At 35.5% G+C, this 17,918-nt stretch overlaps 1 protein-coding gene across 3 annotated transcripts in view; it reads left to right on the forward strand.

Annotated features, from left to right (window-relative positions):
• Positions 1-17,918, forward strand: part of LOC136034667 (very long chain fatty acid elongase AAEL008004-like) — an 80,845-nt gene that overhangs the window by 5,738 nt on the left and 57,189 nt on the right. For all 3 annotated transcript variants that reach the window (XM_065715984.1, XM_065715985.1, XM_065715983.1), the window contains exon 2: positions 15,717-15,817. In XM_065715984.1, the coding sequence (XP_065572056.1) occupies positions 15,751-15,817 (67 nt within the window). In that variant the 5' untranslated portion in view covers positions 15,717-15,750. The remainder of the gene's footprint in view (positions 1-15,716; positions 15,818-17,918) is intronic.

The raw sequence follows: 17,918 nt of genomic DNA on the forward strand, positions 1-17,918 counted from the left end.
CAGGTTCCTGTGGCAGATAGTTTCCTCTCTAGAGTCCGCTTTGCATAAACACTATCCTTCTGTTTCTAACCCTGATGAAGTTAGATCTGATCTTATAAATACCCTTATAAAAGCCAAAAAAAGTTTAAGCCTCCAAAAAAAGTTTAAGCCTCCTACCACTTCCACACCGAAAAATTTGCACGACATGAAAATACTATCTAATCTCCGAAAAGATCCTTCTATTATAATAACTAAAATAATAACAAAAGCAATTCATTTGTTGTCATGAATACAACAGACTGACAATAAAATTCTTTTGCATTTAAATGACACAATTACATATAAAACAATAACTCATGATCTTACTGATCAGTTTGCTAATAATATTATATATGAATTAAAGCAGCTAAAACAAAATGGTAAAATCACCCCACAATTATACAATAAATTTTTCCCCGTGGTAGTTTCTGTCCTAAACTCTACGGTTTACCAAAAATACATAAACAGGGTATTCCCTTAACCCTTTCAGACCTGAACCAAGAAGGAGTTGCGTAAAAATTCTGAAAATAGCAGAGAGTGATCCTGGAGGTTAAACTAGACCAGGTTTATTTTTTTTTAATTTTTATTTCATTCCATATCCAAAATGTGAATGGTTACCATATGGTCACGTCAGGTATATACAGATACTATTTTAGGTGAAAATTTGTGAAACAGTTGCGATCTGAGTTCAAACACAGTCGAACTTTGCACTTCGAACACATGATTCGACTGGTTCCACCCCTAACGCACTTCTCATAGTGACACCTTCCCTTTTCAGTCGTATCCGGAAAATGCGAGGTCTGGTCAAACCTCACTGATTCCGAAGGCATCCCGTCTCGCGAGGTAGTCGTATTGCGCTTGGTCACTGATAAGGATGGTCTTCCAACTCGAGGACTTTGAGATACGCCAGTAAGAACCAACCCACGAGCAATGTCCATTTTGAAGTACAGCAGAGACATGTGCTGAACATTGATCTGCTTACACTGTCGGCGGTGTATCAGCCAGGCGTTGTTCACAGCCATGTCAAAGAAGTAGTACACAATCCTCATATACCATTTCTTAGAGCGAATGTCAGTCCTGTAAAGCTCCAGGAACATATCAGTAAGATCTACGCCCCCCATTGATTTGTTGTAGTCACGGACGATTCGGGGGCGATCAACTTCGACGTATTTCCGTGTTGTGCCATCCCATCTCTGACACTTATCAATTTGGGTGACTGCACAGTATGAAGAACCCAAATGGACTGGTTTGTTGTCATACCATTTTACTACCGATACTTCTGAATGTCTTTCAAAACGGAAGTCCACTGACCCTCGTCCTTTCTTCTTCATGCTGGCGTCGGTATCTAGAACAGCGCCCCTCATTCTGTTGCTGCGTATCGTACCACATGACTCGATGCCATATTCAACCCGGAGCTTGTGAATGAGATCGATGCCAGTATAGAAGTTATCAAAGAACAACATGAAGTTCATGAACCTTGGCAGATTTTCTACAAGCCGAAGGACAACGTCAGTACCTTGGCCAAGTTCAGAAATTTCAATAGCTCCTTTTCCTGTATATATCTCTATGTCATACACTATTCCGCTGATGCCGGCTCTCGTGAAAACCTTTACACCCCACGAGTGGGGCTTGTCCTTCAATTACTGTCGAAATCCAATTCTTCCTTTGAATGGGATCATCTGTTCGTCAGTACTTTGGATCTCTTCAGGGTCTATTTTTTTCAGATTCTCCCTGAATGTGTCGTATAGTCTTCTGATCTTGAACAGTTTATCATGACCAACCTCCCCTTTCGGTATCATTAAGGTGTCATCACAAATGTGGAAAAAAGACCTTAAGCTTATGAACCTATCTCTGCTCATGGTATCAGCCACCGGGGAATATCGTATTCCATTCTCCCAGTACATTCTAATAGCCGGAAGTTTGAGAATGCTCATAAGCATTTGAACTCCAAGAAATCTGCGCAGCTCTTCAAGGGAAAGTTTCAGAGCAAGATTCTTCTTTCTCATGGCATTCAGATTCGTTTGGTCCACAATGTTTGAAAGAATGTCTTCTGTGATAAACATTCGGAAGAGATCAAGGGGCGTTTGTACCTTGTCATAGTGTGGCATAGAACCCTTCCATGTAATATTTCGAGGTTCGGGCTCCGTTTTTATCCACATGTATTGCTTTGCCTCCTTCGCTACCTTCTTTTTGCTACTGGTTTTGCCGTGACCTGAGGAGCATCAGTTGGAGTTACTAGACCGGCCACTGCTTGGGAAGGAGCATTTTTTTTTAGCTCTTGTAAGGACAAAGGGTTCAGCAGGTGCAGTAACTGTTGCTGACTGTATTGCAGAAGAAGCTGACACTGGTGCTGATGATGTGCTTGAAGAACTGTTTGACGCTGTTGTATCATTCAAGCCCGGGAGAGGCAAATCGAATTGATCCATGTCATCGCCATTGTCTAACTCGAACCTGCCAAGCATTGCTAAAGGGATGTCGTCTGTGTGGTCGATATCCTCTTCATCTCTTCCGTCTTCATTGCCATAACAGTTGAGAGAACGTAAAGGCTGAAATTCTTGATCTGGATTGTCTGGTGCCCAGTTTGGGTCGTCGTCGTCGGAAGAGATATCGAGATCTGAATCACAATCAGGTATGAATAAAAGCCTTGCTGCTTCTTCTGCAATCATTTTCTTGGTAACTCTTCTACTTCTTTCCTTGATCAGTCTCTCTTCCAAGGCTTGGGACCATGACCTCTCATGGAGTCAGAGCTCGTGCTGGGATCAGCTGAAAAGAAATTCAAGGTAAGTGCATCACTTAATAATAACAATAATAATAGTATATTGCAATAAAATAGGCCATTGGCCTCAACACTTGCCTGAGGCATCCCACAAAATAGCTTTTTTACCCTTGTTTCAGTAAAAAGGAGGAACAGAAAGAAAATGTGCCTATTCCCGATCATAAAAAGGACTTGCTGCCTCGTTTGCTGTACAAATCTGCCTAGGTATGGTTTGGCACTGAATGCCTGACGTGACCATTTGGTAACCGATCGTTAGCAACCTTATTTGCAGCTAAACTACAGCTCAGAATTAGACTAGTGATATCTCATTCGAAAGAACGCATTCTTAGCTACAAAATAAGATCATAATCAGGCTCTGAACTTACCAGAAATGTCCAGGTCATCGAGGTCGAAATCTGCACCTTTCCTCTTTTTCGACATTTTATGTTTTGTCTAAACTTGGACGCTCGCTCGACCGCTCGGGTAAAGCCTTGAGGGACAATAAATTCAAACGCGACAGAGTCAAGCAAGCGCTATCTAGTGGAAAAGAAATCACGGTTGTGACTTTGTCGAGTCGAGAGAAAAAAAATAGGAGGCGAGCAGTATCCGTATGGTGACCACAGGCATGAAAGGGTTAAGACCTATCGTAGCGTGTACTAAAGCTGCCGCTGCCAATATTGGGAAATGGCTTTGCACAGCTTTCAAACCTTTATTGTATTCTCAAAATTCCTATATTCGTAATTCGGCAGATTTGGTTGAAAAACTTAGCAACACAAGTATTTCAGAAAACACAATAGTTAGTAGTTTTGACATTGTTTCAATGCATACAAATACAGATGTGACTATTTCTGAGGAATTATTAAAAAACAAAATAGAAGAAAATTACCACTTAATCGAGGCTTCAGCGACGGGAATTGATTGTGAAGTTTTAATGACTCTGGTTAAAATTTGTAATAAGTTTTCTATGTATTTTCAATTTCGCGATTCTTTTTATCAACAAAAAAATGGTTTACTCATGGGGGCACCATTATCCGGGCTACTGGCAAATATTTATGTCGAGAACCTTGAAAATTGCGCATTAAATTCTTATTTTTTAAAGCACGTCTATTGGGGTCGTTATATGGATGATGTAATTTCACTTTGGAATTATGGGGAAGCTGAACTTCGGGGCTTCTTAGATCATCTTAACACTTCTGACCGAAATTTGCAGTTCACCCTAGAAGTTGAAATTGAAAATAAACTACCGTTTTTAGATGTGTTAATTATTCGTAATGCTGATAAACTGGATTTTACTATCTATCGAAAGCCAACACAAAACAATAGATATCTTCACTTTAATTCAAATCACCCCCCACAAGTTAAAAGAGCAGTTGTAACTTCCCTCATTGATCGTGTCCCGAATATTTGCTCCGATTCCTATATAAATGCAAAAATAAACTTTATCAGAGATATTCTTTTTGGTAATGGATACCCCATTCCTTTTGTCAATAAAATATTTAACCGTAGAATTTAAAGACATTCTTGTAAAATCGAAGAAGATATTTCACAATGTGAGGCTACTGATACTCAAATATTGTCTATCTTCCGTATATCCCAAAGATCACAACAAAATTAAAATATATTTGCACAAAAAATAATCTGTACGTAGTTTTTACTAATAATTTTAAAATCATTAATTTCTTAAATTCTGGTACAGATAAGACCCCAGTTACTCGCCAAAGAGGGGTCTATCAAATACCCTGTGACTGTGGAAATTACTATGTCGGCAGGACCCATCAGAATCTAGAAAAACAGTTACGACAGCATAAAAAAGACATAGACAAGGCATTAATTTCAAATAGTTCCAACAACTCCTTTGATTCTGCTTTAGGTTGCCATATATTTAGTAATCCGTCCCACACGATACTTTTTGAAAAATCTTCACTCATCAGTAATGATTTGGGGATAAAACAGGTGGTTCTAGAATCAATCGAAATTTATCTCAAAATAAATAATAATATTTCTTTGAACAGGGACTTAGGGGAATACTCACTAAATTCTTAATACTCAAATTCAATTAAAAACGGTCTAACAAAATATTTTACTAAAACGATTTATAATAGTACTGAATCAGCTACGAAAAGGCCTTTGAGACAGGCTGCTAAAAAAGCTAGGTTGGCTCTGAGAAATTGCGTTTAATCACTTTGTTCTCTGTAGTTTGAGTTTATATTCTCACTTCATTCTTTTTGTCAGTCCTGGTTGAACTTCGCTGAAGTAAGGATGCTAGGGCTGTTTTAAAAAAAGTTTTTAAATAACATTATTTAGTTTTAATGCTCACAATTTAATGTAAGTTTATTTATATATACATATTTTCTCTTGTTCTCGTACTGTGCTGAAGACGGCCCTTGGACATAGGGCCGAAATATTCACAGAAATGATTTCATAAATGGAAAAGCAGTGTGGTCTTCGTCGCTATTTTCGTCTGACTCTTAAAAACGTAAAAAGTTAATATAAGCAAATTTTAATGTGTTTGTTAGGTTTTTTTGTATCCCCGCCCCAAAAAAATACTGGATACGTTCTTGGCTGTACAGTATAAAAACTGAAATGAAGAATCAAATGTTAGCTATCCAACGTGCTCTCCCTTCACGATGAGAATGGAGAAGATAGGCAAAGAATAAAGTTGTCAATTAGTTCTATTAAGGGATCCACGTAAAAGAAACTGATAGAGGGTAATCAGCTGATAAAGTTACAGTGGTGCATTAATGGAGACTGGTGCCGTCCTTGGGAGGGCTCTAGAGGATTTTGATTGGGACGGACCGAAAATGCTATTGAAAAATCACAATCATCGACACCATAGGTTTTGGAATTAATTCAGTGAATTACCGTTATGCCCCCTTGATATGTGGTACATGCAGATCTTACCATATATTTCTGTCTAACTTGTTTAGGTTTATTTGTTAAATGCCGGAATCAAGAGGCTTATAGAGCATGCTGTAGACTGTTTTACAGCATAGAGCTTGCTTAAACATATTTTTGGACGTATTTGAATGATCTTTATAGCCCGAATTCCAAAGTTCGGTACATGCACTCTTTGGATGTAGCATCATCGACTTGTCTAGGGATCTGCTTGAAATATTTTGTAAAACGGGCCAGTATATATTGACTTGGAAGTTGGGGGGCTGTCCCAGTATTGAAATGTGGCAATCCACCTAAAGTTTTCCCTTTTTTTCTTCGCTTTTTAGTTGGACTTCTTCTGAACATTCCATGTCTTACAGATTCAAAACGAAAACAAAAACTTAGGTTTAATGCCACTCAAAAAGAAAAGCCAAAGTTTAAAATCTCCAGAGAGCTTTAAACCAGGGTCATAGTTTTGACGGAGCTGCCTAAATGCAGGCAAAGCTTGAGAATTACGCTTTTTTTGTTTGTTTTTCCACAAATTTACTGCTGTTTTTTTTTCTTTTCATAATGGCTTCTGCTTTTCGTTCACAATTATAGTTGTCCTTTTATGAATAAACACAAAAAACAAGTTTATTCAACTTAAACTAAGGACCAAATTAAAACTTAAAACTAACAGAAATTATTACGTATATGAGGGGGTCTCCCCTTCGTCGATACCTCGCTCTTTACGCTAAAGTTCGAATTTGTCCCAATCCACAAAGGCCGTTTAATTAGAATAATTAGACGATCTCTTTTAAAAGTAATAAAAAAACTTTAGTGTTAAGAGCGAGGTATTGACGAGGGAACGACCCCCCTCATATTAGCAATAATTTCTGTTCGCTTAAGTTTTAGTGTTGCTCCTTACTTTCAGTTGAAGAACTTATTTTTTTCGATTAATACTGGGAAATCCAGCTCCCCCTCCATTGGAAAGTTCCCTTCGCCCATGAAAAATTAATACTGGGGGAAATCATCCCCCTCCACCTGAAAAATCCCTCCTGAAAACGTCTGTATGCTCCCCAATAACTAATACTGTATGTAATCAATGGGCAAAGTTACTAACTTTTAGCCCTTCCCCTAGGGACTGTGGGGAGTTAAGTCATCCACAAAGACTTTTTAGGTTTTTTTGACTTGCTGAAGAAATGGTTATCTTAACTTTTTTGTCGGGTGTTTGTGGCGAATTCATGAGCGATGGAAGGAGGCTAGCTACCCTCCAATAACTTTGGTTATTTTAAAAGAGCACTAACTTTTGGTTTCCGATTAAATGAGCCCTCTTCGGATCATCTACGATCACTGGTTCGATATGATCACCCCCCCCCCCACAAAAAAGTAATAATAAACACGCATCCGTGATCTTTCTTCTGACAAAAGAAAGAAGCAAAATTCAACATTTTTGTAGATAGGAGCTTGAAACCTCTATAGTTGGGTTCTTATGTATGCTGAATCTGATGTTATGATTTTCATTAAGATCACTTGATTTATTGGGGCTGTCCCTCACTTCCAAAAATTGGCCAAATTTTTTCAGGCTTTTAATTTTTGATTTATTTCGGATAAGCATTAAAATTTGATTTTTTAAATGTATTTATTGTTATCAAAACTCGGTTACTATTGAGTCGCATCGCTCCTTACTTGAAGTTTGTTACCAGGAACTGTTTGACGACTTAATTCCCAGGTACTTAAGTATCAAACAAGAAACATTCGAGAATACAGATCGCGAACAAGAGGCATTCCCCGCTTTTCACCGTGATAATACCAGACAATTAGCTTCGACACATTGGGAAAATACATAGTAAGCTATATTTAAATTAAATATTTAGTTGGTATTTTTTTAGGCACTTAAATATTATACAAGAAACACTCGAGAAGTGAAGTTTGGTTAATGCCAAAGAAGTAAAACAAAATAAGATAACAATATAATACTTTATTAGCAAAACTGAAAAATACAACAAAGAATTATGGAAGGGGGCCGCCAAGAGCTCATTATATTAAATACGAAACCTAAACTAATCTAAACTAACTTAACCAAAACACCAAATAAATATTTAATTAAAATATAGCTACTATATATTTTCACAGCGAGCCGAAGCTAATTGTCTTCTTGTCCAAATTTTAGTAGCATTTAATATATAACACTATGGGAAATATTGTGCCCCCGCCATTACTCTAATACAATTGTAATTTATACACAGTTAAAAAAATTCTGTTGAGTCGCTTCCACGTTCTGTTGAATGATGTAATAAGGAACTCCTGTACGCCTGCTTGCTCTATCTACCCTAATGCATGGCTATGTCAGTCTACCTGCACACACATTTTTGACCAAAACTACAGTTTTCGCTCCTTCCCCATGCGTCAGCATCATTAATGTAATGCCTCACGCTGCATAAGGACAGGTTTATGAAGCTTGACTGTTCTAATTCCAATGCTATTTTGTTTTTTTCAAGAGTCATCTTTTTAATGTGACTCATCTGGAAGACGAATTTTTTAAATGATAATTTTACGTCATAGTAATACCGAATACCGAATAGTCATAGTAATAGCTTAATCATAAAAGCAAACACTACATTATAGATAAGTATGTGTGCCAAATAGCAATGTCAAAATCAGACAAGGAACATTTTTCAATGTCATTTAGTGAGAATTATCCTTAATTAAGTTACGCATTACAAACCTGAATGGGTGCCGCAAAAACCTTGAACTAGACCCATTCTTCTCAATGCGTACAATGTCTGTTTTAACAGGTTAAGAAAAAGTCGATTTGTTTTTATTTTCATTTGATTAGAGGGGAGTAATGAAGTATTATGTATGATAAGCTGCTCTGATTATAATTAATGAGTACTGAAAATGGTTAGAAATTTTCATTATTTGGTGGTCTGTTAGCTATGCTATATTAATTCTGACTATGTGATACTTTATCTTTCACGTAATTTTTTTATCGCATAAAGTGGGTTAAAGTCAAAACCGAGCTGTTTGAACAAATGATTAATTGGCTGAAAAAGAAAACGAATTAATAGACAGTGGCTCTTGCGTATTTTTTTAACTGGTAGTAGGGGATAATGGCGGCCAGTGGTCGATAACGCAGATTCATACCGATTGGTGCTGCCGTCTCAAGACATTTCATTATCAAAACAGTTCAGCAAGTTAAATAACAGTAGATGCAGTCATACCTATCATACAGTCATAACAAGAGCCACAGAATAGTGGCTGTCCAAGGGGAACGGACATGCCCTTTCAAAACATAAAAAGAAGAATTAATCTCAAACGATGTATTAAGCATATACACAAACAACTTCTCATTATTATTTCCCCTAGAAAAGAAAATATGAAAATGAAAATACTGTTGTTAATAGACGGTTATATCAAAAATCATGTTCTGGATAAAAGTGTCCTTTAAATTATTTCCATAAATCTTTAGGATTTAATCACTTTCAAGTCTTGTTGGCCCTTGTTAAAGGGCTACCATAGAATAGGTCCTTAGTAAATAAACGAAAATTTCGTCCGTGTCGTTATAACCCGAAGAGCAACAGCTCTGAATTTTGGCCAATAGTGAAATATATTTGAAAATTCTGGCAACACTTCACATAAGTGTTAATAGTTTTTGTAGATCCCCCCCTCTCACCCATAAATAATTAGGAAATTGTCTAGCTGATGTCCTTCCTAGTTTGTTGATTCAACTAGGTTTATTTCTCAAAATGTTTAGATGTTTTTTAAAATGTTCTTTTTGCTTCAATGATGAGACAAGTCAGAAGTCATTATAAAACTAAATGAGTATCAAATATCCCGAAAAAGGTGCTATTGCTTGGAAAATACACTGCTTTTACTGCTAAAACTATCACTTTCGCTTTTTTTTATTATTTAGTGTTGAAACCGATCAATTGGAATCAGAGGCATTCCTAAAATGAGTAAACATCGAGAATCTCGAAATGATTTCACCATCAACTTTTTCTTGAATAAACAAATCTATTCCTTTCCTTATAACGTTCCCATTGCTGGGACTTCTGTAAAGTTTGATTGAAAATGTATCATTTTATTACAATCTGAGTAATTCTACTTTTTTTCTTTTTGAACCCTGGCAACTTCCCCTGTGGGGAAACCCCCAGCAGAAAATTGGTCCCCCCCCACCTGAAAATGTATACATGCATCGCAATAACAAATACTATGCATAAGCAATGGGCAAATTTTATAACTTAACGATCTTTCCCCTGGGGCTGTGGGGGGACATGATACATCCAAAGGTACACTTATTGGGCCTTTCAACTATGATGAACAAAATGGCTATCTGAAAATTTTGATCGGGTGATTTTGAGAAAAAGGGGCTTGGGGCCTAGTCGAACTCCAATTTTTTAGACTAAACTTAATGAAATGTATATATTTCAAATCAGCCTAAAAAGCCGATTCTTTTGATATATCTATTGGTATCAATATTCTATTTTTTTTAGAGTATTGGTTATTATTGAGTCGGGTCGCTCCTTACTTACGGTTCGTTACCACGAACTGTTTGAGAAGTGCAATGCCAAAATGATCATTTCTGTTAGGGTTTGAGGCTGATTAGTTGTCAGAACCTAGGCGTATCCAGTATTCTGTTCTGGGGAGGTGGTAAAGACATTAATAATATACAAAAAAATTGTTTATATGCATTTTTGTTATGTTTTTACGGGTCTGACGAAAATTTTTTAGGGGGTCCACCCCTGTATTATTATTTCATTGGAGCCTATTTAATCTACTGATCTTCTTAATTAATTTCGTCTTTTCAATCTATTAGTCTATTTAGTTTTTTTTCTATAATTTTTATTTATTTTTATTTTTCTTTTCTTTTCTTCTCCTGTTTGCTCCTCTCTGTGAGTAAGTAATTATTTTAGATTTTTTCTTCTTCTGTGAGTAAGTGACTCGTTTATCTTCCCCCTTCTTTACAGACTAAAGAGCCTTTGGGAGATAGTAAAATGTAATATTGTATATGTATTTCATGACGAATGAATCTTGTCTTAGATATATAAACCAATGTTGTTTCTAGTTTCCGAAATGCTAATTTATAAAGAGTACTGGAAGTCGCAAGAATTAAGCGTAATATTTACTCAAAAGTTGCCTCTACGTTGGCTTTTAAATTCATAAAAAAACTCATCCGCATATTGTAGAATGGGGAAATTTTTCCCTTTGAATGGTTTTTCTTGGAGGGTGAGGGCGGTAAAAATTTGATAAAGTTTGTTAAGTCGGAGCACATCGGCTCAACACCTGATATTTGAGCAATCTGACCTCGTTACTCCCTCTAAAATAGAAAACATTTGTAAGACAACAATAAATCTATGCTGTCTAGATCCCCCCGTCCTAGATTTTGCAAAATACCTTTTTTGGGTGGTGTTTTCTTTAAAATTGTGTTTTCGGTATGTTCATCGCAAACTTTGAAAAAATCAAAAAATTGCTATCTCCCCGCCCTATGTATTGAAAAATATAGGTAGGCTACGTGTGTATTATTCAGAACACACTCAATAAGTAAAGTTAGGTTGTTTCATGGAACAAACTACGATGCAGGTACATATTAATTAAATATTTTATATATAGATATGGTTAGGTTAGGTTAAGTTAGGTCTATGATATATTGCACCCCATCCCCCTAATATGCAAATATATAGCCGAAACTTTTGACAAAACTAATGAAATAAAACAAAATTAATGAAAATATAACACTTTATTATGAAAATTATAAAATTACAATATAATTGCCTCTTTTTCAGTCTTTGGCAAAACCCAAATCTTCATTTCCAAATCCATTTTCAGACACTATCTTCTATCACTATGCATATCAAACTAAATTGAGTTTTGTCTTTGTGGCTATGAAATCGGATTATCGTATCGTAGTTTGTTTCACGAAAGAACCTATCTTCAGTTATTGAGTGTGTTCTGAATAATATACCAAAATATATTCCCCCAGATTTGTGTGAATTGGTGCCACCAAATTGGTTTCTAATGTTGCCTTCTTCACTTCAGTACCAATGCTATACCGGTTTACCGATTCCCTTTAAATGCCATGTTTGCCTTCAAAAAGCCTCTTTATTAGTCCTGTGGTGGCGCAGTGGATTTGACCTTAGCTTGGTATTACGGGACCCAGAGATCGAATCACGCTGCAGGAATGCACTGCAGGGCCGACGCAGGGACCATAGTAGTCAAGAAGCGTAGTTAATTCTTAAATAATAAAAAAGCCTCTTTATTATAAATACGAAGGAAAAAACATTTTCCATATTTCTTGGAGACGAGGTCTATTCTGGTTCCAATAAAACCGCAAGGCTAGAATATCAAGGTCTATTATAACTGTCTACTTTAAAGAACCAAGTATGGACTCCCTTTTTGAGAAGTTAGATAAGCAACCCCGTTCCTTTTATGGTTTTATGCATTTACTAATTTTTTTTTGAAGGTCTGACCATTTTTTTTTCTTTTCATGAATCATGGTACTGGAATTAATTTTTTTTAGTTATTCACTAGTTTAGATCTTGGCCTTTTCTGGTTCTCTACGTTTTAATCTATCTTGTTAGTTTTCGGCTGTAAATACTTTTTACCCTTAATCTACAGAACGCCTTTGTTGCCTAAATTGCAGAAGGTTTTGTTTATTTGTTCTATATTTAGTTTTTAGAAAAAAAAACATAGAAAATATAGCAAACTTCAGTCTCGTCCCAATCCCTCTCCACTGCAAAATCACCGGTTCAGATTGGTTTCATCTCTTTTTTGCAATTTCCCGTAGTACTGTTATGATGATTTTTATAGTATCCTGACTTAGCGTAAATCGTACTGTAATAAGACACTCCAATGACCTACGAGTTTCCTATCATCATTTTCGACAATTGCGTTGAGAATCAAGGGGCTGTCAACTTCATTTCAGGTGTACAAGACATTCTGCCTTCGACCTTGCCACTGGTTGATCTTTACTGCCTACCCTCGGTACCTTGTCCACACAAGTGGTGTAGACAGAGTATTTAAGTCTATAGCCCCTTGCTGAGAACAATGTCCTCTTGATATCCTCTAACCACTTGTCAATTACCCTGTAAAATTTAAAGTTGTAATCAACAACATGCCAAAATAGTACCGTTTCGTCACAAAGGCCACTGAGATCATCCGAGTATTTCATCCCTGACTTTTTTCTTAACTGTATATATGTTTGTCTTGCCAACACTGTTTTATGTGCCAGAATCAATTTGTCGAGAAGGTCAAACCTTAGACGGTCAAATTCACGGTCTGTCCAAGGGAAAGTTTTCAACCGCAGCCTTGATCATGCATAGCGGTATTCTCTTGATCTTAATGTCCTGCCCGTGCATATTTCTGCACTGTTTTTTTTTTTTTTGGTTCTCTGTCCGCTTTATGGTACCGTGACTTAATATCCTATCATAATCTGAACTACAGCTTGTTTCTTAGTTAATGTGCTGCTAAGGAAACTTCAGGCTGAACCACAATAATAATAATAATAATAATTTATTTATAACCCACATCATAACAAGTTATGACACTTATGGAGTAACACAAAAAAATGAAATGCACTACAAATAGAAACACACTACGCTACAATGAGATTAAACGAACAGACGGAACAATGGATGATGAGGCGAAATTGACTTAAAAATTATTAATATGACTTAAAACGATCTTAATATGACTTAAAAAGTATATAAAAATGGCTTATCGACGCAGTCGAAGGAATAGTAAGTTATTAGTAAAAGGAAAATTGTAAAAAAAAGGCTCTCTGAGCAGTTTGCATTTGTGCCCGATTTTCCTGTTTTTGTCTTGTCCTTCCCAAAATTCTTTTTAAGACTCAAACTGATAACGCAAAGGGAATTAAAATGACGTAATAAAATTGCGAGACCCACAAATAATCTAGAAGAACAAAAGTAAATGAACATTTTTTATTTATTCTATTGACTTAAACCTGGTATTTTGGGTTTAGTCGAAGAAGGAAATGTCTAACCTTTTACAAGCAAAGGAGGAATTACTAATCGCGTGCAACATGAAGCACATCATAAATAGTCGAAAGAAATTTGGCTTTGATTTACAGCCCTTTTTGGGCAAGAGGAGTAACCATTCCGAATGCGACCTGGCAACGTCGCATTCTTGCTTCTTTCAAAACATTTACAATATTTGGTAATTCTTTACGTCATTTCTTCTACTTCGCATTGTTTATTAATCATTTATTTAATAGTTAAATTAAAACAGCATTTCAAGCTTTATAAGTGCTTAGTTAAACGATTGTGAATCGTTATCAATGCTATATCCGGGATTTTTTTTGGGAGGGAGGGTTAAAAAATTAAAATTTACAAAATATGCTTTTGTGCTTTTGAGTATTTTTGTTACTTTTTTTTATGAATTAGACATGAATTTCGGGGAGAGGGGGTTCAAACCTGGTATCCCTCCCTGTGTGTACGACGTTGGTCCATATATAGTTTTTGCCCTATATGACAACCGTTTGGAGGTAATTGGCCCATTTGAAACAGTGCTTTCATAGATATATAGAAAGGTGGCATATTATGGCTTGTTGAAACCGTACAAAGTTTTCTGGTCTCCACAATTGTAGGGCCATAATAGGTTTGAAACTCAAAGCGCATATGACCCTACAGAACATCAACTCACCAGTTTAATAACCAGTCATAAACCATTTTAAGATTCTCTATTTATTTTTGCCCGACTTTTGTTTTCTTATTCATTAGGATGTTGTTGATCCATATAATTTTTTTTAACTATATAAGTACAGTTTATGGATGATAAGAGACTGCTATTAATTGTAATTTTAGTCTGGATATTCATGTAAGTCTAAAGTCTAGAGTTTATGTTGCAATAGCTCTTTGGCTTAGTAATTAGGAAAACTATCATATTTTTCCTCGTCAGTGATGAAGGTTTTAAGGCAATATAACTAAACGATATCACTACAAATGTAAGAAAGCGCAGTTTAACCTTAAAAGTCCTTTGACATCTACGTCACTCATTAAACATTTCAAAGTGTTTTCAAGCTGCAGCTAACAATCCCGTCTTTTGGACTCAAGTTTAGTATTTTTCATAACAATGGTTTTAGAAAGAGAATCACCCCTGTAAAATTCACCCCGACAGGTATCTACTAGTAGAGGGGAGGACTCTGAAATTTCAAAAATAGAATATAGGGCAAATAAGTAAATGTAACCTGGTACCCAGAAAAAGACCGTTTGCTAGAAGAGGAACTCTATCGTTCTGCAGTACCCATATTGTGAGCGTGGTAAAAAAATCTGGGAATCAAAAGAGATGATTGATTTATTTCTATTCTCTTCTACAAATCTTCTTTTAAATTATCAGAAGCCTCATGGAATGGTAGAAACTTTAGGCATGAAAAATACTCTTTTTGAGCTTGAAGCACATTTCCCCACCGGCCCTACTTTATATTGGCTGATGCTCCACCACTTTATAAAATTTTACCAAACCTCAAATGATTCAGCTTAGTTAGATGAAGCTAAAATGAATGTCTTTATGAACTATATTTGTATGAGCTTGTAGATCTTTTGGGACGTATGTACCTCTGCGCAGTATTATTGCTTCTGAATTGAAAAGCTCGTTATAGTTTCCCGGTAATTTTAAATCAATTGGCTATCTTACAATAATTCAACGGAGTTTTGGCACCTTTTGGGTCACACTTAAATAGCTTAGCAGAAAACGTACTTTGCTGTGCCACAATTTTTTCTGTTATTTTTAAAGTCCATTAGGGACTCAACTTCCGTTTTAATGAGCCTTTACACTTTGGAGAGGCGTGGATTAAATACTTCTTAGCAACAAACTTTAAGTAAAGAGCGGCCTTTGTCAATCTTTAAAAAACTAAGTTTTGATCATAGTATATGCAACAAAACATATTACTCAATATGCAAAATGAGCAGTATTTTAAATGCATTTAAGAAAAAATGCATTCTCGAAATGCACCTGATTTGAAAATGAAAATCACATGATTTAATTTTCCTTTTTTTCTTTTACCTTTAATCTGGTTTTCTATGGTAGAGCTTAGATTTAATTGCCAATTATGAGATTATTTCTTGTTTTTCAGAAGTTCTTGGATTGTTCGTTAACTTACGTTCACAATGGCATCAAACGTTTCGCTGTTAGGGAAAGTAGCTGACGAATATAGTAAGATTTGGGAACTTAGAGGTGAGTTTTTGTGCTATTCTTGCAAGAAAGTAATGTTTGAAGTAGGTGTGTATTGCAGTGATTCTTTTCATAGGAAGGGGAAAAAATACAAAATATCATAAAAATAGGTGAATGATGTTGATAATTTAAGAAATTTTTAGGAAATTAAAATATAGAAAATCATTAGACCATAGGAGAGGACCCGGGCCAGAAGTTCCCGAGCCTGTGCCCTTGCCCGATTTGACGGATCGACTTCATTGTTGTGAATATAAACAAGAGCTGACTAACATTCCCTCGTATATCTAATAATGCTATTGGAAAATATGATGCTGTCCAATTCTAGTGAAATGCTATGCAGCATTGAGGTTTTACTCAGTAGCATACGGTAATAATTTGATCTTTTTTCTGACTTCCAGTATTTAACAAACTTTTGCATTCAGATCTAGGTCTGATAGCATTGGCGCAAATAATATCGTCAGCAAATTATTTCTTGGAAAAAAAAACAAAACACTCTTGGAAGTCTATTGGTTCAAAATGGCTAAAAACCAACTAATGGTTGCTAATTATATAAATTAAAACGTCTATTTTTATAGTTGTAATATACTTCTCGGAACTCAAGACATTTTGATAAGTTAGCTTTTGAAAAAAAATCGGTTTTTGATTATTAAAAAAAAAATCCTCCAATAGTTATTCCAATGGGGGTCTTATATTTTTTCATATCTTTATTGCCACATTTCGGTAATTTGACATAACTTATTTGTCATTTTTGTCAAATTTAAGTATATACTTTCATCCTCAAAGAAGTGTGCACTTAATTAATTTGTCAGCCATAATTTTGAGTAAATCATTTGATACTGAAAATGTCAAAAAAAGTCACGTAAAAGCAAAGAGAGACGTCAAAATTAAAAGCAAATAGAAATTACCACGAGCCCGAGTAAGATTGGCCCTTCATTCTCATCTTCCCCCTCAAGGAGAGTTTACTCGCCAAATTCATTTTCTGAGGTCTTGTTGTAAATAAGAAACCATTATTTTGTTCTGGAAATCAATAAAATATTTAAAATTACTAGTGGTTATTTGTTATATCGAGTTAGATTAGTAAAGCACGAGCAACAGTAGCCTAATTATGAGCAGGGTTTAGAGCGATATCTCTTGCGTAGAGTTGTTTCTACTCGTTGTAAGGTCTAATGTCACTTTAAAAAAGGAGTTTTTAGTTGTTTCAAACGTATTTTCGGTTTTATGTTCATGTTTAAATTTAAGATGTCCTACGTGGTCCAAATGGAGCTGTGATAGATTATGGTTATAAAGGGCTAAACATAATTCCAATATTGAATTTCATTTTCTCTTCGTTGAGACCGGACGTCATTTTACCAAATTCTATCTCTTATTTAAATGAGGAATCCAGTTAATACAAGTCAAGAAATAGGACCTAAATATGATTAATTAGAAGAAGAAAAACTGTTTAGAAGAAGAAGAAGAATTAGAAGAAGAAAGTTACTTAGCGAAGTTGAAGCTTCAACAAACAGAAATTATTGCTTTTCAGCCTATGCAAAATGCAACACGTCCCCATCCCCAATTGGTGTCACATAGATAGACATTGTATATGTTTCGTAGAAATAAAAAAAAAACAATTGTTTAAGTTCCAACTTTGCTGTATACTTCCATCAGAAAAACTTGTTTTAGAAAATAAATAAACATGGAAATTAATAATGAAAAATTATATGCTTTTTGCCGTCGTCCAATATTCAAAGATCTAATAATGTTAGCTACAAGCTTTGTTTTAGCCCATGAAAACTAAGTGTTAATACATTTATCTGGTGTGAAATTCAAAAAAAAAAAAAAAAAAAAAAAAAAAAAAAAAAAAAACAGAATAGCCAACGAGCCTGGCTTCACCTGTAAGATCAAACAGTTCGTGGTAACGAACTGTAGTAAGGAGCGACCCGGCTCAATAGTAAACGAAACTCTAAAAAACGGAATTTTGATGCTAAAAGATACATCAAAAGAATCGAATTTTCACGCTGATTCTAAATATATAAGTTTCAATTAATTTAGAAAATAGGGGAAAACATCCCCTAGAAGTCATAGAATATTAACGAAAATCACTCCATCGCATTCGGCGTATCAG

Source organism: Artemia franciscana, chromosome 13 (genome assembly GCF_032884065.1).
Source record: "Artemia franciscana chromosome 13, ASM3288406v1, whole genome shotgun sequence".
Lineage (NCBI taxonomy): Eukaryota > Metazoa > Arthropoda > Branchiopoda > Anostraca > Artemiidae > Artemia > Artemia franciscana.